Source organism: Aspergillus affinis (genome assembly GCF_023601865.1).
Source record: "Aspergillus affinis strain CMG 70 chromosome Unknown NODE_16_length_405296_cov_86_143545, whole genome shotgun sequence".
In the NCBI taxonomy this organism is placed as follows: domain Eukaryota; kingdom Fungi; phylum Ascomycota; class Eurotiomycetes; order Eurotiales; family Aspergillaceae; genus Aspergillus; species Aspergillus affinis.
In genome coordinates this window covers 186491-210014 of record NW_026515797.1, presented here as the reverse complement: position 1 = coordinate 210014, position 23524 = coordinate 186491, and the positions used below count along the sequence as shown (strand labels likewise).

Genomic DNA, 23524 nt, shown 5'->3' with positions numbered 1-23524 from the left:
TACAGCTCGGCTTGGAGCAAGATCAAAAAACATATTAGTACTTGCAATCCCTGAGTCTGGGGAAACCGAACGGGCCAGTTTTGCTGAGGTACATACATACTCCGTATGTAAAAAACCCTTCATATATCTGAAACCCTTTGATAGAACCATTCCCACATTTATTTTGAATTATTTCTAACTATGGAATTACCTCCACGACCGTTCCAACCTCCACCAGTGGGAGCCAATGTATCCACAGTCTCATTTACACAGAATCGCCCATCTACTCCGTATATTGAAACCCGTTGCAGTGTCTACACCGATTAACTGGGTAATAGGCTTGGTTTATGGATATGCGCGGATAGATAGAGTCAAGTCTTATGTATTATGTATGGATGTAAAAAAGGGAGTTTTGCGCTTAATTTCCCTTGCCCCTTTAAATCGAGGCTCGACCGGGATGCATGGCACTGATGTCCAATAGACGTTTGCTCAAGTTGTTGTTTGCTCTCGGAGGCACAGTCAACTAGACTGATGCAAACTCCTAGTGCGGTTATAGTGGGGCTTCAATAGTTCAATGATAAGGGAATGAAAAGAACGGTTTTATTTTCCGTGGAAAGTCGAAACCAACGGGTGGGTTGACGGTTGGGGATGAATCGACGTGAATGGTCGTGCCTGTTTTGCCCCCTCCATGCACGTGACAGAGACCCCTTGGCCGTGACTAAGAGCCTGCTTATTCAGAATGACACCTCAGGAGGCAATGGGCCCAAGCCTTGTCGGCCCAGAAGATCAGGTGCCTCCGTTTGCAACCTCAGGTTGATCGATGGACATGACAGCAGTTGCCCCGTGACAAGTCAGGCAGATTCTTGCACGCCATCTTGTTGATCCCAGCTCATTGTGGACAACATCCACGCTCTTTTGTTCTGCTCCTTCTCTTTCCCTCTCTGTCTCGACCTGCACGAAGAGCCGACTTTTTAACTCCCCCCCTCCTCCGCCTTCGCGACCCAGCTCGTCTTCGTTCGCCCCTATGACATTCTCCCCACGTCGCCCGTATCGGAAGTGACAAAACCCCGGTTATATTTGAGGACTGTTCACATATGGCCGTGAACTGACAGGGGAGGACCAAAGATCTGGAATATTTCAAACGCGGCCGAAATGGAGGATAGCAATATTCTCGGTGAGGATCTGCCGCTCCCACCGGCACGACTTTTCGAACGCCTGGCGCATTTGCCAGGGTACACCTGGGACCAGTCAATCGAACCATTCCATTCAACCTATAACCACTGGCATGTCTATGGACTTCGCCATTCTGTCGAATCCGATGTTTCTACCCCCGCCGCAACCTCGTCCGGACCGTCTAGTTTAGCGCGCAACTCCCCGCGAACCGAAACTCGCCCACTTTTCCGTCACCACTGGAGGAGTAGCCTGAGCGAATCTAGCAGTGAGCTATCGCTGTCTCGAGGCGAGCATGAACCTATATGGGTTCCGGTGGTAGCCCGAGTCTCGTCCCACGTGGTGAGACTCGAGCGCGAATTCCACATGTTAAGGTCGATCATGCAAACCTCCGACCCGGACTGCAACCACACCATTCGACCGATTGATCTCATACGGCTGTCACGGGACCCCGGAGATGTTGGCCCTCTGTTGGTGGCTATCTTTGAGTCTCCAGGACCGAACATGCTCCGCGAGCTGGTGGCCTTTGGACCTGCCTGGTTCGCAGCAGGCAGTAGGACTGAAAGCACCGATTCGACCCCCGGAGAGCAGGTCTCTCTTTCGATATTCCTGGATTTTGCAATTGGCGCCTGTGACTGCCTAGAGCTATTGCACTATGGACTCAAAACCGTCCACGGCGAAATTCGCGGAGACGCATTCCATTTCAATCGTGAAGGACGATCCGTGATGTTGATGAATACGGGAAACGGGGCGAGATCCTTTGATAACATCTTGAGCGAGGGCTGGTCGTCTCTTTCCAAAGAGCTCGGAGTCAAGAACAAGCTGCAGTTCATTGCACCGGAACAGACCGGGAGAATGCCCACGGAACCGGATAGCCGCACCGATATTTATGCACTAGGTGTTCTCTTTTGGACGATGCTGGTTGGGAAGCCGGCATTCACTGGAAGCGACCCGGTTGAAGTTGTGCAGAATGTTTTGGGCAAGAAACTACCCCCGGTTTCGACGAAGCGCATGGACGTGCCAGATGCAGTCTCAGCTGTGATTCAGAAGATGACCCAGAAGGCGGTTAACGAGCGCTACCACACTATATCCTCTGTAAAACGTGACCTGGCGCAAATTTCTGAATTACTTGGTGATGGTGACAGTGAAGCCTTGAAAGACTTCCAAATTGCCCAACGCGATGTGTCGTCGTTCTTTACCCTTCCGTCCCGTATGTTTGGACGCCGAGAAGAATATGATAAAATAATCAGCGTGGTTGAAAAGGTCCACCGGCGCCAGCAGTCGGCGTATGCAAAGGCCATTGCGCAAACACCCAGCGGAGTTGGCTCTAGCTCATCAATCTCGGATGGTCGCGTTGATAGTTTCGAGGTTGCTTCAGTCTCAAGCGACTCGGGCTCATTTAACTTGAGAACGACCTCCAATGGCGCCGCTTACAACCTTGGGCGTGTCTCTACTCACGAGTCTCTCCATAGTACCGAGTCATCGCTTTCGACCCCAAGGCCAGGCATTACTTCAAACAAGGCAAAAAGTCCGGTGGAGTCACGCGCATCCTGGGATAATGCAGATCGCGACAGCTACCCGTCTACTGGCACGAACACTCATACACATGCGGATTCTCATGGGTCGGGTACTAGACACAAGCCTGCAAACAAGCCACGACGCACGGGCAAATGCGAGGTCATCACTCTGAGCGGCGTTGCTGGTATAGGAAAAACTGATCTGCTGAATCGTGTTCAGCCGGTAATTCGCAAACTTGGTTATATCGGGATTGCACGGCTGGACCGTGCTAGGAGGGTACCATTCGAGCCTTTCGCGAAAATACTTGCGAGCCTCCTACGTCAAATATTCTCAGAGCGTGATGTGACAACTGATTACCACAACAATGTCCGCATGGCTCTATTGCCAATGTGGCCTACCTTACACCGAGTCTTGGAACTTCCTGAGCAGTTGATGTCGTCGGGAGGGAACGATAAGCAAATATCCCCTAGACTCTCTGCTGCACAGCATATCTTCAAGGAGGTTTCTACGAAAGGAGAACCGTCTAAGCGTATCGCACTTCCTGCTCTTGATGGTGGGCAGAACCCAGTGGATTTCTTCTTGTCCAATGCAGCCTCGAAGAATATGCGACTTATGGAAACTTTTCTTGAGATTCTCAAAACGTTGTCCCAATTCAGGTTGATCTGTGTATGCGTCGATGATTTACACTATGCGGACGACGAGACTCTTGAATTGGTTTTGAATATTATGAAGGCAAAGATACCCTGTGTGCTCATGCTCGCAAGCCGCAATGCCGACCTAGAGAACAAGGCTATCAAATCTCTTTTTGAGATAGACAGCCCTAGCGTTTCCAGGGTTGTATTGACACCACTTGGGGAAGACGAGATCATGCAAATAGTAGCCGCTACGATGCACCAAGACCCCAACCCTATGTTGACGCCTCTTGCAGCCGTCATCCAGGAGAAAAGTGTAGGAAATCCATTCTATGTCCGAATGATGTTGGAGACTTGTTACAGCAAAAATTGCATCTGGTATTCGTGGAAAAACTCCCGATGGGAGTTTGACCTTGATCGCATTTTCACAGAATTTGTGGCCCCTCGGTATGGCGAAGGCCTTGGGCTTGGTTTTATCACAAGGCGTCTCCAGGAGTCCCCGGCAGCAGCCCGATCCATACTTGTCTGGAGTGCTTTGTTGGGTAGCCCGTTTGCCTTTTCTTTGGTACAAAAACTCCTCACTAGCGAGTTCTTGTATTCTAGTGATGACGACGAAGCTGTGGACCTCACATGCCCGCAGAATGTAAATTTGATCCGGCAATCGGAGGCCAACATCGTCGTTGGACTCCAATATCTGGTTCAAGCAAACCTCGTCATCCCTGGGAAAACCGACGATGAGTTCCGGTATGCACCCTTTCTGGTTTTTGTTTCCATCTAACTCTCTGGTCATATGTTAATAATACCCAGGTTTGCAAACGATAGAATTGCCCAGGCTGCTGCATCTTTGACGGAGGGTCGTAATGTGGAAAAAATGCATTTCATAATCTCTCAGGCACTGATGAAATACTACCATGACGGCCGTAGTCGCTATTCCATGGCTCGACACGTCGGCCTTGCCTCCCGCATAATCAAGTCCCGTGTGGTACAGAGGCTTGACTACCGGAAGATTCTTTGGGATGCCGCACAGACTGCCGCTCAATCCGGTGCACGACCAACTTCTCTTTGGTATTTCCGCCATTGTATCGCTCTTCTCCAAGAAAGCCCCTGGGACGATAACAACACCGACGTATACTATGACGAGACTTTGCGCCTACACATCGCGACCGCTGAAATGTCATGGTCTCAAGGCCACAATCCCGAAGCCCTTGATCTACTTGATGAAGTCTTAAAGTACGGAAAAACCGCTGTCTGCAAGTCGCGGGCCTGGATTGTGAAAGCCAAGATCTATGCTCAAGTGGGCAAACACCCCCTGTCAATGGATTCCCTGCTCACTTGTCTCGATGAGCTCGGTGTGCACCTTCGAGAGTCTACGACCTACGAGGAATGCGATGCCGCTTACAAGCACCTCAAAAACTACCTAGAAAAGACAGACCTGGAGGCCACCGTTCGCAAACCTATCAGCAAGGATATCAATGTGATCACCATCGGTGCAGTCATGGCCGAGGCGATGGCCGTCTCTTACTGGGATGACGCTTTGACTTTCTACAGAATGGCCATTGAGATGATGAATCTCCACCTTTTCAAAGGTGGCTTTGTGCAGATCTCAATAGGTTGCTCTCACCTTGCTATGGTCTCTTTCAGCCGTTTCAGAGACGTGAACCTTGCTGTCAAGCTCAGCGACCATGCACTAGATCTTCTTGAACACTGCCCCGAGCCCTGGACGCAAAGCCGAGGTTCAGTTGTTCACAACCTTTACGTCAGTCATTTGCGAGTTCCGCTGTCATCGACACTTCCTGCGCTCGAGGCCTCGGTAGAATCGTCGCTCTCAATTGGGGATCCGTACATCACGCTGATCAGCCTTTCGTCGATGGCAATGACACGGCTCTACCTCGGTCATGACATGACTCAACTAGAAGGCTTCTGCAACGAGAACCCGGAGGATGTCCCGGAGTGGGTGCACGATACCCGTGGAGGCGCTAGTCTTGTCGCAGTCAGACAGGTCGCGCGCGCTCTGCAAGGGAAGACTGCCTATCGTGATCCAGAAACTATTATGTCTGACGAGCACCATCGGACGAGTGAGTACATTGCTTTCTTGGACAAGAACACCAGCAACGCGGATCGTCCTCGCGATATCTACTGGGGCCTGGCTATGATCCCTCTATTCATATACGGGCATCACACCAAAGCCATAGAGGTGGGAGTTCAAATGATGGGTACCATGCCGAGGTTGTGGTCTGCTCGCGTAGCATACATTGTCTACTTTTACCTGTCGCTTTCTCTCCTCACCCTGAACAATGATTATCCTGCACGTGGATACCTTGATGGGAACCTGAAGACGATTCTGAAGTATAAGGCTGAGGTTGATCTTGCGCGGTCAGCTTGCGATGCAAATTACGGAATGTGGTCATTGATATTAGAAGCTCTTGTCTTTGAAGTTCGAAACGACCATACATCTGCGATCCAAGCATTTGAGGTAAGTCCAGGGTGACAACATCTTCAAGTGAGTGCAGAAGTTAACCCCTTTCAGGCTGCTATAGATCACTGTCAAATCCACGGGTGGCCACTAGAAGAAGCCCTTGCTTTAGAATTGCACGGTATGATCGTCACTTGTCTTTCTTTGCCACATGGTTTCCATGCTAAGATGAATCTAGGTGAATTCCTAATCCGACGTGGCGCTAAGAGAGCGGCGCGCTCTGTGATGCAGGATGCGATCGCTGCATGGGCCGCCATTAGCGCTGTTGGCAAAGCAGCCCAATTGACTGAGAAACACGAATGGCTTCTGAAGACTGCAACTTCTTCAAGAACTGCTGACGTCGGATGTCAGACCGTTGACTCACTCCTGGGGATAAATCGCAGCACAGGTCCAGAAAATATGGATGTCAGTCAGAATGTGGAAGAGGATGATAGGAAGCAACGCTGGATTGAGCAGAATGGGGTCACTACAGGCGAACGTTCGCTTGACATTTCAAGCGTTGGTTTAGGTAAGTACCCATTGGCCCCCACTTACACTAGGTCAATAGTGTCATCGTTCGGGGTTAACGCAACAGCAGATATTATTGACTTGTCAAGCATCCTTGAATCCAGCCAAGTGATGTCGTCTGAACTACAGATTGATAAGCTTCTTACCAAAATGATTGAGATGGTCCTAGAATCTTGCAATGGCTCGGATTTCGCCGTGATCGCAACTAATTTCGATGACAACTTCACGGTTGCAGCGGCGGGGGATATTGAAAAGGGACAAAAGGCTTTCCTCGATGGTCTTTCCTTCTCCGAAATCGAGGATAAAATGGCACAACAGATCTCTCATTACGTCATGCGAACTAGGGAAGAGGTGCTAGTTCACAACGTTCTCGAGGACGAGCGATTTTCCAATGTCAGCGAAGCATACCAGGCTCGATACCCGTTGGGTAAATCTGTGATCGCATTGCCCATCATGCAGGCGGAGCATCTACTCGGTGTCATCCATATCGAGGGTAAACCCAATTCATTCACCCAGCGAAACCTTGTGGTCCTTCACTTGCTCTGCAACCAAATCGGCATCTCACTATCCAATGCGCTGCTCTTCCGCGAAGTCCGCAAAGTTAGTGCCACCAACGCATCCATGGTCGAGGCTCAAAAACGCGCTCTCGCTCAGGCCCGCGAGGCGGAACAAAAGGCCAAGGTGGCGGAGGCAGAAGCGAAACACAATGTCAAATTGAAGGAAGATGCAGCCAAAGCTAAATCCATCTTCCTCGCTAACATCTCTCATGATCTCCGCACCCCAATGAACGGTGTCATTGGACTGTCCGAACTTCTCAAAGGCACTGTTTTGAACAAGGAGCAAGACGAATATGTCGAGTCCATTCGTGTCTGCGCCGACACTCTACTCACCCTCATTAATGACATCCTGGACTTCTCGAAGCTGGAGGCCGGAAAAATGAAGATTTCTACCGTGCCTCTCAACATCAAGGAAACCATATCCGAGGTCGTTCGTGCGCTTCGGTATACCCACCGGGATCGAGGCTTAGAAACAATCGAGGATTTGGAGAAGGTTCCACCAGATCTTGTGGTCCTGGGCGACCCTGTCCGCTTACATCAAATTTTCATGAATCTCCTCAGTAACAGCTACAAGTTCACCCCCAAGGGCTCCGTGACTGTTCGGGCAAGGGTTACCAAAGAAGGCAAAGGACGCGTGCGTCTTGAATGCGTTGTGTCGGACACTGGAATTGGAATTCCGGAGGAACAAAAATCTCGACTTTTCAGGCCGTTCTCGCAGGCAGACAGCTCGACAGCAAGATCTTACGGCGGAAGCGGGCTCGGTCTCAGCATTTGCAAAGCCATCATTGAAGACGTCTTGGGCGGTGCTATCTGGCTTGATTCCACCCCCGGCGTTGGCACCATGGTCACCTTCCACTTATCTTTCAATAAGGCCAAGAATCTCGCTTCGAAAACACCATGGCCCAAGGCACTGAAGCACGGAGAGACTAATACGGTCCGCACTCCCGTCGTTCGTGACTTGACCATGGTTCCTCGAGATCAGATCCGAGTCTGCATTGCCGAGGATAACCCGATCAATCAGAAAATTGCCGTCAAGTTTGTGACCGGTCTCGGCTTGCAGTGTGAAGCTTACAGTGACGGCCGTCAGGCAGTTGATGCCCTACGTGCTTGTTCACGCGAAGAGAACCCCTTCCACGTTGTTCTGATGGATGTGCAAATGCCCACACTCGACGGGTACAACGCAACGCGGGAACTTCGACAAGATCCAGACCCCAATGTCAACGAAGTTCTTGTGATAGCTATGACCGCCAGTGCCATTGAAGGGGATCGAGAAAAATGCATCAGCGCCGGAATGAACAATTACCTCCCCAAGCCGGTTCGATCCACCGTTCTGAATGAGATGTTAGATCAATACCTGGCACCGGTGCCCCCGTTTACACGGACGCGGCTTTCGATCCGAGACAGAGGAAGTGTCAGCAATGAGAGTGGCACACCCAGTAGCTCTGCTTCTCCAGGATCAGAACAAGTCATCGCGTTGACCCCGAACGAGGAAAATCCACTAGAACAGAATCCCTCCGGCACTAAGTAGGGGTTTCCCCCCCCCCCCCCCCCGGAGCTGCGGTGACTCCACAGCTCTGCAGTGGCGGACACAGGAGAAAGCAAATATCTTTGCTTGCCCTGTATGAAGTTGGTCTAGGACCACATTTTTGTACGTTTTCTGGGTTTTCTCAATCCTAGTGCGTGTTTGGCAAAAGGCATGATCCCGTATTTTGATCGTCAATGTCTGTCTTTTTCGATGCCTTGCTTCTACTTCTTATTTACATTGACGATGACGAAGGATATGATTGACGACTTCTGGAGTTGAGAAAGGCATTTGAAGACGAGCTGATGCGAAAGCAAGGTGGTCGACGATCGCCGCTGGTTTGAGGTATACACGTCCCCAAAACTGATTGGGCTTGATCTTTTGGCTATCAATAAGGCTGTGGTGATCTGGATCCCCCTGACGTGCTCGTTTTGGTTCCTCTTCTTTTTTTACCCATCATTATTTCTGATCTCCGTGTGCATTTCAGCAAAAATTCCCCCAGGGCGTTTGTGATTATTGTTCAAAGATACTAGGAACATACCTGTACCTGTGTGGCGCATTGAAGGAGATTTCCTCACTTTTCCTTCATCTTTTGCTTCCTGCATTGTTTGATGCAAAGATGATTTTTCTTTCCTTGTTGACTGTATCTTCTCTGGTTGTGATCGGATAGACAGTGATGGATAGGGCCGTATAAATGTTATTTGAATTTTCTTTCGACCTGTAGTAGTAGGATTTTAGAATTGCATATTCATTCTAGATACCGAGAAGAACAACAAAAGGAAAGTAAGAAACAACAGACTATGTACGGTGGAAAATATCAGAGATAATGGCACAGGTGATCCCTTTTTCTTTTTTTTCAATCAAGTCCCATCTCCATCCTGGCGTGTCATTAAGGTCGTAGGAGTCATCGAGCTTCTACACTCGCAAGGCCGGCCGGGCAGCATCGGCCGCAGCGTCTCTCTTTCCAAAGATGCGGAAGCGCTTGACGCCGCCATCTGGCACGAGAGTCAGCTTGACGTGCGTGAACGTGCGAATGTCCTCGCCTCCGGCGGCCAGGTCCGCCCCCTCAAAGACATGCTCTGTATCCGCCTGGCACGACTTCTCGCCCTTGATCAATTCCGCCCACCCGGCGTGATCGTGCGCCGGCACTTCGCCGTCGGCGACGCTCCCCGTAACCAAGCCATGGACGCGCACCGTGCGGGGGAAATTTCCCCGGAAATCCTTCGTGTCCACCACGACCTTGATGACGGAGCCCGGGAGGCCCAGCTTCACGATGACCCAGTCCACGTGGCCCGGGGTTCGAGAGCGCGCCGTCTCCCATCCGTCTCCCATGTCCTTTCCGCGGCCGGGAAGCAGCAGGTTCGAGGCGGGAGTGAAATGCTGGTTGGACGCATCCAGGGCCAAGCCGCCCAGCAGCGCTGACGAGAGCTCCTCGACGGGGGCCTGCGACGCCGCGGCAGCAGCGGCGGCCGGCGGGATGGCCTGGCCGTAGAGACGGAGTCTGCCGAACCCGCCGTCCGGGTACATCAGCAGGCGTACGTGAGTGTACGGCTTGGGGTTGGCGGGGTCGTAGTCGTTCAGCTTCCATGCGCGACGCTGCTTAGGACCGCAGGGCTGAGCGGGCAGGATGGTGGACCAGCCGGCGAAGTTGGGGTTTGCGATCTCGGCGTCCGATACGCCACTGTCGGCCGGGGCGTAGGTGCCTTGTAGCTCGGCCTTCTCGCCGTAGTTGCCGACGAAGAACCCCGTGTCCACCTCCACACCCTGGATCGTGCCAGCTGCCACTCCCAGCTTGATCACCGCCCAGTCGTAGGGTTCCGGGTTGTGGCGACGCGTCTCCCAGCCATCGTACCAGGCGCCGGTGTGGACGAAGACGCCCGGCCGGTTGATGGGGGGAGTCGGCGTGAGTAGGTTCGAGGCGGCGGCGAAATACTCGTTGGAGGTAGCCAGCACCTTGCTGTTCAGACCGGACGAGGCCAAATTGGTGGTGTGGGCGAAGACCTGGTCGATCTCCTCCGCGGGGATGTAAGTGAGGTTATCGGAACTGGTGGGGACCGCCATGGTGATTGTATTGTATATTGGAGAAAACCGGGGAATTGAAGAATTGGAGTTAAGATGATGAGTAGGGAAGATGTAGATGTTTGAAGAAGAAACTGAGAGCTGTATTTCAGCAGAGAAAGAGCGTGCTGGCAGAGGGGAGATTAAATAGATCACGACGTGAACGATAGCGATAAGCCCCTCCGACTCCCGTGATTTCGATTACTCGATGCCTTCTCTTCATCTTTTCCCTCCTCCCCTTCTTTCTCCTCTTCTTCTCCCTCCTTCGTCTCCCTCGCCTTCCTTCTTTCTCCGATCTTCATCTCTTTCTGCCCGCTCGTCATTTCCCATTACCAAATCGCAATCCATTGTACACCTATACACCTCCCCTTCCCCCTCCAATGAGTGTCGCATATCCTCCCCCAACTAGGGCCCCACTGACCCAGAGCGACGTCTCTCTGGCTCGGAGGTCTCCGATAACCGCACTTTCCCGCGCTCAACGTTTCCATCATGAGGGGAAAATGTTACTAGCGATGAGGTCTGAGACTCGGCAAAAATCAAAACCAGACATTCTCCAACACAAATACTACCATGCATTCCCAAGCCCATGACTCACCGACCGTACCTGGTCTCTTGCGTGATACATGTCGGCGTCCCCCCTGGGTACTTTCGGACCAGATAATATGACCCGCCAAGGGTAATACATTGCCGGAGTGACAAGTCCGCCGAAAGGTGTCGCGTGTTCAGAGTAGGACGCTGGGAGGAGACAAGAAGGCCTCAGGGTCAAGTTGCAGACCTGCCGTCTACCACTCGGACGGCTGTGTAGCAAGTCCCAGTGTACCAATTACTACTATTGCAGTGTCTCCCAGGCCGGTCGTGTGACATGCGCAACCTCTCCTTAGGTATTGGTATGTTGGATCGAGGCAACGGCGACTGGCCCGCATCAATGGATTCCGGCCGATGAGAACTGGACTACGCAGCCTGTGCCCTCACACCTGACCATCTGACGCAAGGCAAGAAAGGACAGGGCCGTTAGGCATTGTTAATAGGGGCAAGATGCTGGACTCGGTTCGCTGCCCTGTCGGGTCCGGCGACGGAGAAAAGGTGCCAGGTTATGAAGACAACTGCATTACGCCTAAATCTAAACTAACGCCAGTGATGCTAATCGCTCACTCAATGGATTTCCATGATAGCCGTGCTTCTGCTTCTGCTTTTGCTTTTGTCCCATTTCTTCCGGAGGATTATCCCGTCCTGTCTGCATGCTAACCATTCCGCGCTCGATAATCAGGAGTTTTTCGCCAACTCCTCAAGAGTTTTGAATCGCCATTCGTATTGCGCCAGTTGACTCTTCTCGGCCGGCGAGAGACCACTGCCCTTTTCAGTCATCTCCTTCTCAATCTGCTTTAACATTTCCCAGCGCTTGATAATCCGAGCTTGGTGATCGGATATAGAGAGAAGATTGTTGTCTCTCGAGGCTTTCCGGGCTTCGATCGTGGAGTGATAAGAAAGTTTGGCATGGAATAGCGCCATGTCGGATTCATCGTATTTGACCCCGCAAGGTTCGGGCAAAGAGGTGTGCTGGATTGTTTTCGGGGACATCGCAGGCTGAGACGTTTTGCCGAGGAGTAAAAAGAGAGAAAGACGCAATGCGAATGCGAAGTGAAATGACGGCTTTCTAAATAGCTTGTTGCGACAAGAGGTTCCTTTTGAACCGTACACTCAAAGCCAATGAGAGTGTAATTGTGCGGTTTCAATATGCTCTATATAATATGTCAAGCCTGAAACCAAAACAAATGGCGAAGCTTCTATATGCGATCTTCACCGATGGAGGAGGGAACAGATGACTCGAGAAAGACAGAGAGAGATAAAGCATGCATGAGCAGCTCTGAGGAGGAGGCAAGAGAAGCGAAAAGAGAGCAAGAGAGCGAGCGCGAAAGAAATAAAGCCGGCTGGACCTGAAGGGGATCTGCCTTTAATAAAGCTTTACGGGCTTCATGTCTCGCAAAGGACATTCTGTGGCTCTGCTTGGGTGATACCGCAACATGCCACCGGACGCATCTTATACCAATGGCATGACAAAAATAGAGCAAGGAGACGTGGTCAAAGGATGGCATACTTTCTTCACCGTATGTGCTGTTCTGTGTCCAGTCCGTTTGTGCCATTGTCTTGTGATTATTGTCAAAGACCAATCCCCTGGAGAAGAAGGGACTCGTTTGTCCCCATTGGAAAGATTCTGTGAAACCAATTGGATAACACCGACGCAGCCAGCATCGATATGGGGACTGGGGACTGGCAATGATAGTCGGTGTGGACCAAACGCTACTGGAAAACGACGCCAGAGCCCTTCTGATATGGCCACCATGACGTTCGGGTCCCATTCACTGCAAATGCTGCTCGCATATGTACGGCCTACAAACACACATGGGGTCATACCAACTATTACTTGAAGACCTGCCACAAACATAATGGAGGCCATGCGTTCTTCCGTTACACTGTGAACAAAGAAAATAGAAAGGAGGCGAGAGGGAACAGAAGAGCGCCGTCCAGACGGAAATAGCCAACAATCAATGTTTCGATGCCGTCGCGCCATCTCCATATGATTGGTATTCTCTTCGGTCTGTCATTGTCTCAGTTCCATTCAGACAAAGAAATCGCTCGGATTTCATAGCCTCCTCCCCCCCTTAGCCCCCGTCTCCTGGACCCAAAAAAAGAAACCTGGGGAAAACCCAGAACATTCTCCTTTTTTTCTTCTGACGTCCGATTTTTCTGACAAACATTCCATTTGATTCCCTTATTATTTTTATCAATCAATCTTTCCCTATAATCCCCTATTCGTGGTTGCCTTCCGATAAAATGTACGTAGCCGCTGGATGCGTTGTTGTGTGACCTTGAGGCAAGTGGGAGGTTGGACTTTGGTTTTTTGCGCCGGATTCCCTCTGACTGACTGACATGCTACGGGATTTAACATATCCCAGCGGACCGACCCGTTCGCTACTCGCAACACTTCGCTATCGTCAAAGGGACCAAATGACCCCTAGAACACAAAAACACAGCAAATTAAACAACGATGAAACGTCCGTTCATGTCAAACAGAGCCAACGTGGCCCCGAATTAAAGTCGTTCCGTTCCATTCCTCCAGCCCCGAATGCCCCTAATGCAGAGGTAGTTCATGCTTCCATCCGGCGACGCTGATCAGGTGGGCCTACTAGTTCTCTACTAGTTAGGTCAAACGGCCTCCTTGCGTATGTTGTTTCTTTTTCTGCTGCTGCATCCACTGTTCGACTCCCCTTGAGCATGCATAGGTGCATCGGATCGTTTTTTGCCCCCCTTGTATTCTGGTTCAGTTGGTGATTCCGTGGTTCCGATATACATACGGGCCTGATTTAGGGCGCTTTGTTGGATGTTTGTGTCTGTCCGTCTATCTATATGCAGGTCTTGATAGATCTAGAATCTGGTTTGGGTGGACGGTATGCATTGAGCCGATGAGGGGTGAGTTTTCCGGTCTTGGTTGGGTTGCCACTTTCCTATTTCCCTTTTTTGGTGTTTCTTGGTTGCTTTGGGCTTGCTGAGGAGGGTCTGTTGAGATGGATACTCATGTTTGGGTAGATGAAACTGCAATGTACGCTGGCTTGCAGGGCGTTTGGAACTATGTTTAGGGCTTAAGGGGTCAGTTGTTGGGATTGAGGTGAAGTTGTGGATACAGAAGTTCCTTCTTTCACCTCATGTTTATGCTTCAAGTTGGGAATCACGATTGATGCCTTTGTGAATGGGATGGGGAAGATCAATGGACGATTATACTTATCATGGAAGTTATTGAAGCATAAGATCTTGTGAACCGTAATCATAATCATGATCATTAGATTTCATTTGATTGAAGAAACATCAAATCGTCAAAGGCTAAATCAAAGTAACCTTGCATAACCCATCCTCCATTGCCGTTTCTCTCGTACTACTCCAGCCCTATGCCTGCCTGCTTTCCCACTCTACCTGACACTTTCCTATCCCCTCACATCATCACGATCTGCCTGTGCTCTCTCTTTCTTCGCCTTCTGGATATCCAACGACATCTTCACCGGCGCCACACCCGGCGTCTCAAACACGGCATCGATCTCCTCCAGCGACAGTCCCTGCGTCTCAGGGAAGACAAAATACGACAGGACCAGCTGAATGCAGTTGTACGCAATATACACCACCCAGATCTTGTATCCGATCTTCTCGATCCCCACAGAGATGCCGTACGTCTGGGCCGCGCCGGCGCCGCCCTGGATGAGCGCGTACAAGCCCATGCCTTTCGCGCGCAGCGCCAGGGACAAAAGCTCGACCGGGTAGAGGTTATGCATGGTGGCGATCAGGAGCGCCGAGCAAGTCTGGTACAGATAGATCCAGAGGATGGTGAGGGCCGCGGCGGCCTTGCTGCCGGAGAGATTGTACTGCCAGGAGGTGATGGTCACGGCGGTCTGGAAGATTATCATGGTTGCGAGACCGGAGAAAATTAACGTGCGGCGTCGGAATCGGTCAATTATGATGGCTCCCATGGCCGTGAAGACGAAATATGTTGCCGTGGTGCCGAGCGTGATGCCGAGTTGTTGCATCGTGCCTTTTACGCCAATAGTCTCGAGAGCTGGGACCATCTGGTGTTACGTCGTTTATGGTTAGCTTTCTTTTTTGGGGAGATGAAGAGGAAGAGATGGAGAGACAGGGACCAGGGATGTCCGGATGTCTCGGAGAAAGAAGGGAATAGGGGGGAAAGACTTACGTAGTAGGTGATGATTCCTCCGCCATTCCATTGTTGGAAGACCGAGTACAGGAAGAGCACGAAAAGCCGGTATCGGACCACTTTTGTGAAAAACACCCGGTAGTCCCAGAAGCTGCGGAAGCCGGTCCGGTCGTTCTCGATGGATGCTTCGATCTGCGAAACGACCATGTCGACGATGGGCTCATTCACGTCGCCGCTCGTGGTATGATATCGCGCGACGACCCTTCGCGCCGCGTCTGGTTTCCCGCGCATGACGTAGTAACGAGGCGACTCCGGGGTCAGGAAGAAAATGGTCACACAGACAATCGCGGGAAACAGCGCTTCCAGAAGAAGTGGAATCCGCCAGCTCCAGTTCCCATCCATCTTGGAGAGCCCAATCATGGCGGCTGTCATACACAGACTTCCGACTTGGAAACAGGCCCCGAAAATGCCGACCATCAAACCCCGAAGATGCACCGGCGCAATCTCGCCCATGTACTGAGAGCTGGATAATAGCGCGGACCCGAACCCCATCAGAAATCGGCCTGCCATGAACATGGACATATTGGTCGAGCAGCCTTGCAAGATGGCGGCTGCGACTACAAGGGCATTCCCTATGAAGTTGATGCCGCGTCGGCCAACAACGTCCGAAAAGGCCAGAAAGGGCGCACCGCAGACATTTCCAATATTCATCAAGGCGTTAATTAACCCGTACGTCCCGCCGCTGGTCCCAAACCCGAAGTAGTTGTGCCATGAGTCGTAGGCATTAATGCCGCTGATGACGGCCCAATCCACCCCGTACCCGGCTTGGTTACATCCCTGGACTAAAAGGATGAGGAAAAGGCGAAAACCGGCCCAGGACCGAAGGTTCAATGCTTCCTTGGACGCCTTCCATAGGTCTTCCTCCGTCAGACTGGCAAGAACCGCTTCCTCGACATGCTCGGGTGCCTTCTTGATGTCGACCTCCTCCTCGTTCAAGACATGCACAATCTTCTTTGCCATGGTGGGCAGGGTGTGCGGATGTGAAGGAGCTCCTCTCGGATGAATATCGACGTGCCACAAGGACTCAGATAGCCGGCCCAAACCACCAGTGCTGGTTGCCCTGGGGTTGTACAGCTATATGTTTGCACCGGCCGATCTTGGTGGCCCGAGCTGTCTCTGTACGACCACCACATGATGGAACTAAATGAACTCCCTGCATAGACCATTTTTGCCACGGGGCCACTTTCTTTGCCTAGCCCAGAAAAAGCAAAGGAAACCTGCAAAAAAGGCTTCAAGAAACTCCATTCCTTCCGGCTAGATATGGGACAAATTAGCCGTAAAACCACCTTTCAGGCACATTCTTTTCTTTCCAATGTGGCGTTTTGACGGGTTGTTTAATGGCGTGTTCTGACAGGTAAGGTGGAAAGGCACGTCTGACCTAGCAGCCTTCGGTCCTGTGCAGCACCAACATTGCATGGGCTACTGCCTAGTAGGTTATGCGAGGCATTCACTCCATGTAGCCTCCTCACCTCCTTTCCTTCTCCTGCCCCCCTTCAGTGGCCTGTCTTTCGTCGCAAAGAGAACAACCGAATTTGGCGAGCGACTCTCTGCTTCAAACCTCGCTCTAGCACTAATAGGCCGGGAAGAGTCTAGAGCGATGTTAGTGCAAATTATCGATTGGCCAGGCAAAAGAACTAACTCAGATTACGTTCGGGCTAGACATTTGAGACCTTGGGGAAGTGGGAACCACCCTTGCGTTGGGCGCCCTCGACTGGAGGCGATGTTCCAGTCATTGGATAGCTCAGATCAGACGATGGATTCACTAGTCCAGGAAAGAGACAGCGTCGAGGACTGGAATGAGGACTCATTCTCAGAGGCAAAGATAGTCCACGAATGGCGGTGGGGAGAAGGGAAGAACGAGGCTCTGGAGGGCCGCGAGGGCACATGACCGCCTCTGCATTTAATTAATTTCTCTCCAGCTCAACTTCCTTCCTTCATCCCCGCAATTTCTCCATGGTCTGATCTCTGTCCATTCCTCCCATTTGCTTCTTCCTGGCGACACCCCGGTTAACGGACCGTTTCCCCGACCATGGATTTTGGTCTTCCCCCAGATTGGATGGAGTCGAGCCTTCGATGCATAAAGGCTCGCGTCCGGTCCAGTCGTTTGGTAAACTAAGGGAAATCCAGGTTTGCTCGCCATTATGTCCGAACTCTGGTACCAGAGCCCCGCCGGCAATTGGGATGAAGCTCTACCTGTCGGAAATGGGCGCTTGGGCGCTATGGTTTACGGAAGGACAGATACAGAACTATTGCAACTCAATGAGGATTCAGTCTGGTATGGAGGACCCCAGAACAGGACCCCGACCGACGCTCTTCGCCATCTGCCACGGTTGAGAGAATTGATCCGCAACGGCGACCACGGGGAGGCGGAAAAGTTGGTTCGTCTGGCCTTTTATGCACACCCTATCAGCCAGCGGCATTACGAGCCTCTCGGTACGCTATTTTTGGAGTTTGGTCATAAGTGGGAGGATGTGGCTGAATACCGACGCTCCTTGGATCTTCAGAATGGCATAACCCAGGTGCAATATGAGTATAAGGGGGTCCAGTTCGAACGGGAGGTTCTCGCTAGTCATCCGGATGCTGTGATTGCGATGCGCATTCAAGCATCCGAACGTACTGAGTTTGTTGTCCGCCTGAGTCGGATGAGCGAGCTTGAATATGAGACCAATGAGTATCTGGACGACGTTAACACTGACGGTCATCGCATTATCATGCACGCTACCCCTGGTGGACGAGACAGCAACAAAGCGTGCTGTGCTGTTAACATTCGCTGCAAGGACGATGGTACCGTTACTAAGATCGGAAATAGCCTTCTAGTAAATTCTCGAGGCGTCCTATTATTTGTTGCAGCGCAAACCACGTATCGATGTCAAGATGTCGATCATGCCGTGTATGCGGATCTCGCGGGCGCCTTGGGATTCTCCACTGCGAAAATATGGTCCCGACATATAAATGACTATTTGACTTTATATGGTCGCATGGAGCTGATTATAGGCCCAGATGCCAGTGACTTGCCTACTGATGAGAGACTCAAGTCTGCGCATGACCCGGGGCTGATAGCTCTCTATCACAATTACTGTCGCTATCTCTTAATATCTTGCAGTCGAGAGGGAGAGAAACCACTCCCAGCAACACTGCAAGGCATCTGGAACCCGTCTTTCCACCCGCCATGGGGCTGCAAATATACTCTTAACATAAACTTGCAGATGAATTACTGGCCCGCGCAGATGAGTAACCTCGCGGAATGTGAGATGCCGTTGTTTCATCTCCTACAGCGAATCGCGGAGGCCGGGAAACAGACGGCGCAGGGGATGTACGGCTGTAGAGGCTGGACTGTACACCATTGCACCGACATCTGGGCTGATACCGCTCCGGTGGACAAATGGCTGCCAGCAACCCTTTGGCCCTTAGGAGGCGCTTGGTTATGTACCCATATCTGGGAGCATTTCCGATTTAATGGCAATGAAACGTTCCTGCGGCAGATGTTTCCAGTTCTACGGGGATGCGTAGAGTTTCTTCTGGATTTTTTAATCGAGGATGTCTCTGGAAAATATCTCGTCACGAATCCCTCCGTGTCCCCAGAAAACTCGTTCTACGATGCCCACGGGTCCCCGGGGATTTTATGCGAGGGGTCCACCATCGACATCCAGCTCGTCAATGCAGTACTGGATGACTTTGTGAAATCGGCCGAGGTCCTAGGTATTGACGACACGTTGCTTCCAGCCGTTCGCAATACGCAAGAACAACTACCACCCATGCGCATCGGATCTTTTGGACAGCTACAGGAATGGATCACTGACTTTGCCGAAGTCGAACCGGGCCATCGCCACATCTCCCATCTCTGGGCATTGTACCCTGGAGACAGAATCCTACCGGAGAAGACACCCGACCTTGCCGAAGCGTGTTCTAAGACTCTCCAGCGAAGAGAAACCAGCGGTGGGGGTCATACAGGTTGGAGCCGAGCATGGTTGATCAATCTGCATGCACGGCTGCGAGCAGCCGAAAACTGTGCGCAGCATCTAGACCGTCTATTGGCACAGTCCACGTTGCCCAACCTGTTGGACACCCATCCACCGTTCCAAATCGACGGTAACTTTGGCGCTGGCGCAGGGATCCTGGAGATGCTTGTCCAATCCCACGAGGAGGGGATTATTCGGCTTCTCCCTGCATGTCCTGCCAGTTGGAGGACCGGATCTCTTCAAGGTGTGCGAGCCAGAGGGGGATTCGAATTGGCGTTCGATTGGAAAGACGGTCTGATCCAGGGCTCGGTCACAGTTCGCTCACTCCGGGGACACAGAACTGTCCTCTATTTCCCCAACGATGGGGCGCGTGTAGAAGTCCAAGGCGAAGGCGTTCACGTAATTAAGGCGCCAAATTAACTAGAACACGACTCAATAGACATCGTCAAAAGTCCAGTCCGTCGATTTTCTCCTTAAGGATTCTATCCTTGTCAGGGCAAAGAGCACGCCTACCCCGCTGGTTAATAAAATTCAAGTCAATTTAACCGGATGATATTAGCCCACGATATCACTAGGTCTCTTGCCCCTCATGCTGGATGCGGGGGAAATTCGGACTTTTTCACTACTATATTCCCTTTTTTCTCTTTCTCCTCTTGCCCTCTTTGTGTCTTTCCATAGAATTTACTCTGTTCACTAGACGCAGGTAGTCTAGCAAAGGATACCCAACGACGCAAAGATGGACCTCGATGCCGTTCAAGATGTCAAAGGTGCCCTCCGAAACGACTTCTTCCACGGATACGCCACGGCGGCGGCGCAGATTGAAGGCGCCTGGAACAAAGATGGCAAAGGCCAATCAATCTGGGACACTTTCAGCCACACCCCTGGAAAGGTCATGGATGGAAGTACATCCGACGACACGGTGCGATCCTATGATCTGTACAAAGAGGACGTGGCTCTGATGAAATCGTACGGCGTCAATGCCTATCGATTTTCACTGTCGTGGTCGAGAATCATTCCCCTTGGTGGGAAAGACGATCCCACCAACGAGAAGGGCATCCAGTTCTACTCTGATCTGATCGACGAGCTCCTCAAACATGGCATCACCCCGTTTGTCACCCTGTTCCATTGGGATACGCCGCAGGCGCTGGAGGACCGGTATGGCGGCATGCTGGACCAGGAGAAATTTATTCCGGACTTTGTGAACTACGCACGCCTCTGCTTCGAGCGCCTCGGATCGAGAGTGAAGCACTGGATCACCTTCAATGAGCCGGGCGTTTACACCCTGGCAGGTTATGCGGCCGGCGTGCATGCGCCTGCTCGCTCGTCCTTCCGCGACCGCAACGCAGAGGGCGACTCGTCCACCGAGCCGTTCATTGTCGCTCATACCGAGCTCGTAACGCACGGCCACGTCTCGCGCCTCTACAAACAGGAGTTCCAGCCCGAGCAGAAGGGAACCATCGGCATCACGCTTCACGGCAACTGGTCCGAGCCATGGGATGCAGAAGACCCGCTGGATCAAGAAGCGGCCGAGCGCGCCCGCGAGTTCGAGATCGCTTGGTTCGCCGATCCTCTCTACAAGACAGGCGATTACCCTGCCTCCATGCGCACGCAGCTAGGGGACCGTCTTCCCAGGTTCACGGCAGAAGAATCCAAGCTCGTGCTCGGCAGCTCTGAGTTCTATGGCATGAACACGTACACGTCCTTCTTTGTCAAGCACAAAACCACCCCTGCAGATATCAACGACCACAAGGGCAACGTCGAGATCCTTGACGAGAACAAACAGGGCGTTCCGCGCGGCGAAGAGTCCGATACCGAGTGGCTGCGATCGTCGCCTTGGGGATTCCGAAAACTCCTCAACTGGATCTATTCGCGATACCAGATGCCAATCTACCTCACTGAGAACGGTACCACAGCGAAGGGAGAGGTTGCGCCCACCCCGGCGGTCCTGAACGATGAGTTCCGGATCCGGTTCTTCGAGGGATATGTTGGCGAAATGGCGCGTGCAGTCAAGAATGATGGTGTCGATATCCGATCATACTTTGCCTGGACATTTACCGATAACTGGGGTAAGTCGACATCTTTCGGAGTTTGTGGATCGAATAACTAATCGTTTCTTGTGGCAGAATGGGCTGCTGGCTTTAGCGATCGGTTTGGAAGCACGTTTATTGATTTCGATTCCCCTGAGAAGACTCGTCATCCGAAACAGTCAGCATATTATCTTGACAAGCTCTTCAATCATCTGATTGCGAAGACCTGAGATTTGAGCGGAGTTTAGAATGGATTGGGATAGGGATAATTAGACACTTCCGTTACAAGCGGCAGATGGTAAATTTCAAAGTCAAAATAGGAAAACCTCGTTCATGATCCGGTTTGGTCAATGGTTGGTTTGTAGATTATGAAGACAGGGAATTTGGACAGTAGGTAAAGGAAATGTAGGGGAAAACTGAATAAAAAAAAAATAAAAAAAATAAAAAAAATCGAAAAAAGAAAACGTTTAATAACTTTTGTATTCTGACAATATGACAAATGAAAAGTGCATTACAACGCGTATAAATCACAGAGAAACAATTCAGTCTGGTATATAGTCAACGTAAAAAGCACAAACAAATGTAATATATAGAGTTTTCACACTCTGACGATCTGGAAAACGAAATGTGCGTAGCAACGCACAAATGAATCATAGAAAAGAAGGTCAATCTGGTATAGTCAACGCAAACAAACATAAAAAACTGAAACTTTTATATATAGCACTCATAACAATCGTATAAATCACAGCAAAGAAATTAGTTCTGATATATATAAGAGACGATAAGAAAGAACAAAGGAAAGAGTTGTATATATATACAACATAACATTCCTGCATTCACTCATTATGCACCCTTTTTTTCTCTCGCTGTAGATTCAAACTTCTGTAAGACTGCCAGTGCAAGTGAATTGTGACAAAAGACATTTGCATAGTCTCTAGTAACATGAGAATGGGTTAACCTAGCGGGTCTCTCGGCGCTCTAAATCTAAACAATCCGCAGTACATTGAAGATAAGACCCGCCAGGTCAGTCCAGATCCAGATCTTTGGAAATGAAGCACACATCAGACAAATAAACATCACACATTCTTTGCAACATGGAATTGGATTCGATGATCCCTCACAACGCCCCCATATTGTGCAAGGAAATGAAATGTCAGCCCTGCAGTTCACAGCCCCGTAGCTTTTATCCTAGCCTTGACCACTAATACGCTCACCCATATTAATGTCAAAGCATTAGAAAAAGCATCACTTCTTCCACAAAACTCCTTGGGTAGAGATGTACCTTTGTGCCCCCTGTACCTGTTGAAAGACTGGGGCTTTCCGGTCAGCGATGTAAATAACAGAGTAAAAAAAGGATGGGACTGTAAACACACAAGGACAAGACAACTCACTTCCTCACACAACGTCTAATTGATCCAGCGAGGGATGTGGCCGGAATGACCAGAGTCATTGCCGCCATGCGCTCTCCCAGGAGGATCAGGCGCAAATCTTACATGGCATCCAGAGGAACGGGGGAAGACAGGCGCAGCATAACCTGAGGAAAGCCCGGGCAAAGTCGAGTTCGGGAGCCGGGTCGCAGGCAAGGAAGCACGAGAGTTTTGCTCAGGCTGTCTTCCGCGAGATATTGCTCTTGAATTCCCAGGATTTGATGATTGCAGGATCCCACGAGGAACGTTGACTTCTGGGGGATAGGGGCCTCGAGATTGGGATCGAGATGAAGCAGAGCCGAATTCGCGGTTGTACATGATCCATGGATCTTCGTGGAACGGACATGGATCGTTTTCAGAGATGACGCCGCGCAGCACGAGCAGACGACCCATGTGGCGCTCGAAGATAACGAGGTCGTTGCCGTAGGGCCGGTGCGCGACTCCTTGGCGATCTGTATGTCTCATGTAAATGGCTTGCAGAGCGTTAAGGGTCGAGGAAATCTCATTGGTAGCTCGCGCCATGGCTGTCACTTTCTCACTTTTTTTTGTATCTTGTCTTTTCTTTGTTTGTTTTCAAGCTGGAAGGAGAAGCAACAGAGGAGGTGGGTTATAAGGCGGAGGGGAGAGGAGTGGAAGAGGTGGTTGGGGCTGTGGCAGTCGACAAATCCATTCACTTGATATTGTTTGGCTTGGTGGTTATTTCTGCATATACAAGAGAGGGTGAGTTCTTATACCAGGGGGTATTATAGGTTTGCGACAGATGCCGTTGACTTGAAGGAATTCTCCTCGAAAGGAAAGTATCGTTGACTTTGGGCTAGTGTTAGAGGTCAAAGGAAAAAGAAGAGATACAGAATGAATGATCTGAGATAGTGGAAGGTCAATTCTGGCATTGTATGTTGATTGATGATGTTGGCGTTGGCGTTGTTGACGATGTTGACG

General features: G+C 51.0%; 7 protein-coding genes across 7 annotated transcripts; 3 read left to right on the top strand and 4 right to left on the bottom strand.

Annotated features, from left to right (window-relative positions):
- Positions 1-1131: 1131 nt before the first annotated feature.
- On the top strand, positions 1132-8364 carry KD926_003054 (putative sensor histidine kinase/response regulator; the record flags this gene model as incomplete). Its single annotated transcript, XM_053097338.1, has 5 exons — positions 1132-4043; positions 4107-5772; positions 5827-5893; positions 5951-6280; positions 6347-8364. The coding sequence occupies 5 exons, from the start codon at positions 1132-1134 to the stop codon at positions 8362-8364; spliced, it is 6993 nt and encodes a 2330-aa protein (XP_052958685.1).
- A 909-nt stretch (positions 8365-9273) lies between these two features.
- Positions 9274-10419, bottom strand: KD926_003053 (allantoicase; the record flags this gene model as incomplete). The annotated part of the gene is made up of 1 exon (XM_053097337.1): positions 9274-10419. The coding sequence occupies one exon, from the start codon at positions 10417-10419 to the stop codon at positions 9274-9276; it is 1146 nt and encodes a 381-aa protein (XP_052958684.1).
- Positions 10420-11679: 1260 nt separating this feature from the next.
- KD926_003052 (uncharacterized protein) lies at positions 11680-11994 on the bottom strand (the record flags this gene model as incomplete). The annotated part of the gene is made up of 1 exon (XM_053097336.1): positions 11680-11994. The coding sequence occupies one exon, from the start codon at positions 11992-11994 to the stop codon at positions 11680-11682; it is 315 nt and encodes a 104-aa protein (XP_052958683.1).
- A 2399-nt stretch (positions 11995-14393) lies between these two features.
- On the bottom strand, positions 14394-16132 carry KD926_003051 (putative MFS sugar transporter protein; the record flags this gene model as incomplete). The annotated part of the gene is made up of 2 exons (XM_053097335.1): positions 14394-15026; positions 15152-16132. 2 exons carry the CDS (start codon positions 16130-16132, stop codon positions 14394-14396), a joined length of 1614 nt encoding a protein of 537 aa, XP_052958682.1.
- Positions 16133-17313: 1181 nt separating this feature from the next.
- On the top strand, positions 17314-19551 carry KD926_003050 (glycoside hydrolase family 95 protein; the record flags this gene model as incomplete). Its single annotated transcript, XM_053097334.1, has 1 exon — positions 17314-19551. One exon carries the CDS (start codon positions 17314-17316, stop codon positions 19549-19551), a length of 2238 nt encoding a protein of 745 aa, XP_052958681.1.
- A 316-nt stretch (positions 19552-19867) lies between these two features.
- Positions 19868-21388, top strand: KD926_003049 (glycoside hydrolase family 1 protein; the record flags this gene model as incomplete). Its single annotated transcript, XM_053097333.1, has 2 exons — positions 19868-21197; positions 21255-21388. The coding sequence occupies 2 exons, from the start codon at positions 19868-19870 to the stop codon at positions 21386-21388; spliced, it is 1464 nt and encodes a 487-aa protein (XP_052958680.1).
- A 1176-nt stretch (positions 21389-22564) lies between these two features.
- KD926_003048 (uncharacterized protein) lies at positions 22565-23107 on the bottom strand (the record flags this gene model as incomplete). Its single annotated transcript, XM_053097331.1, has 1 exon — positions 22565-23107. One exon carries the CDS (start codon positions 23105-23107, stop codon positions 22565-22567), a length of 543 nt encoding a protein of 180 aa, XP_052958679.1.
- Between the last annotated feature and the right edge of the window lie 417 nt (positions 23108-23524).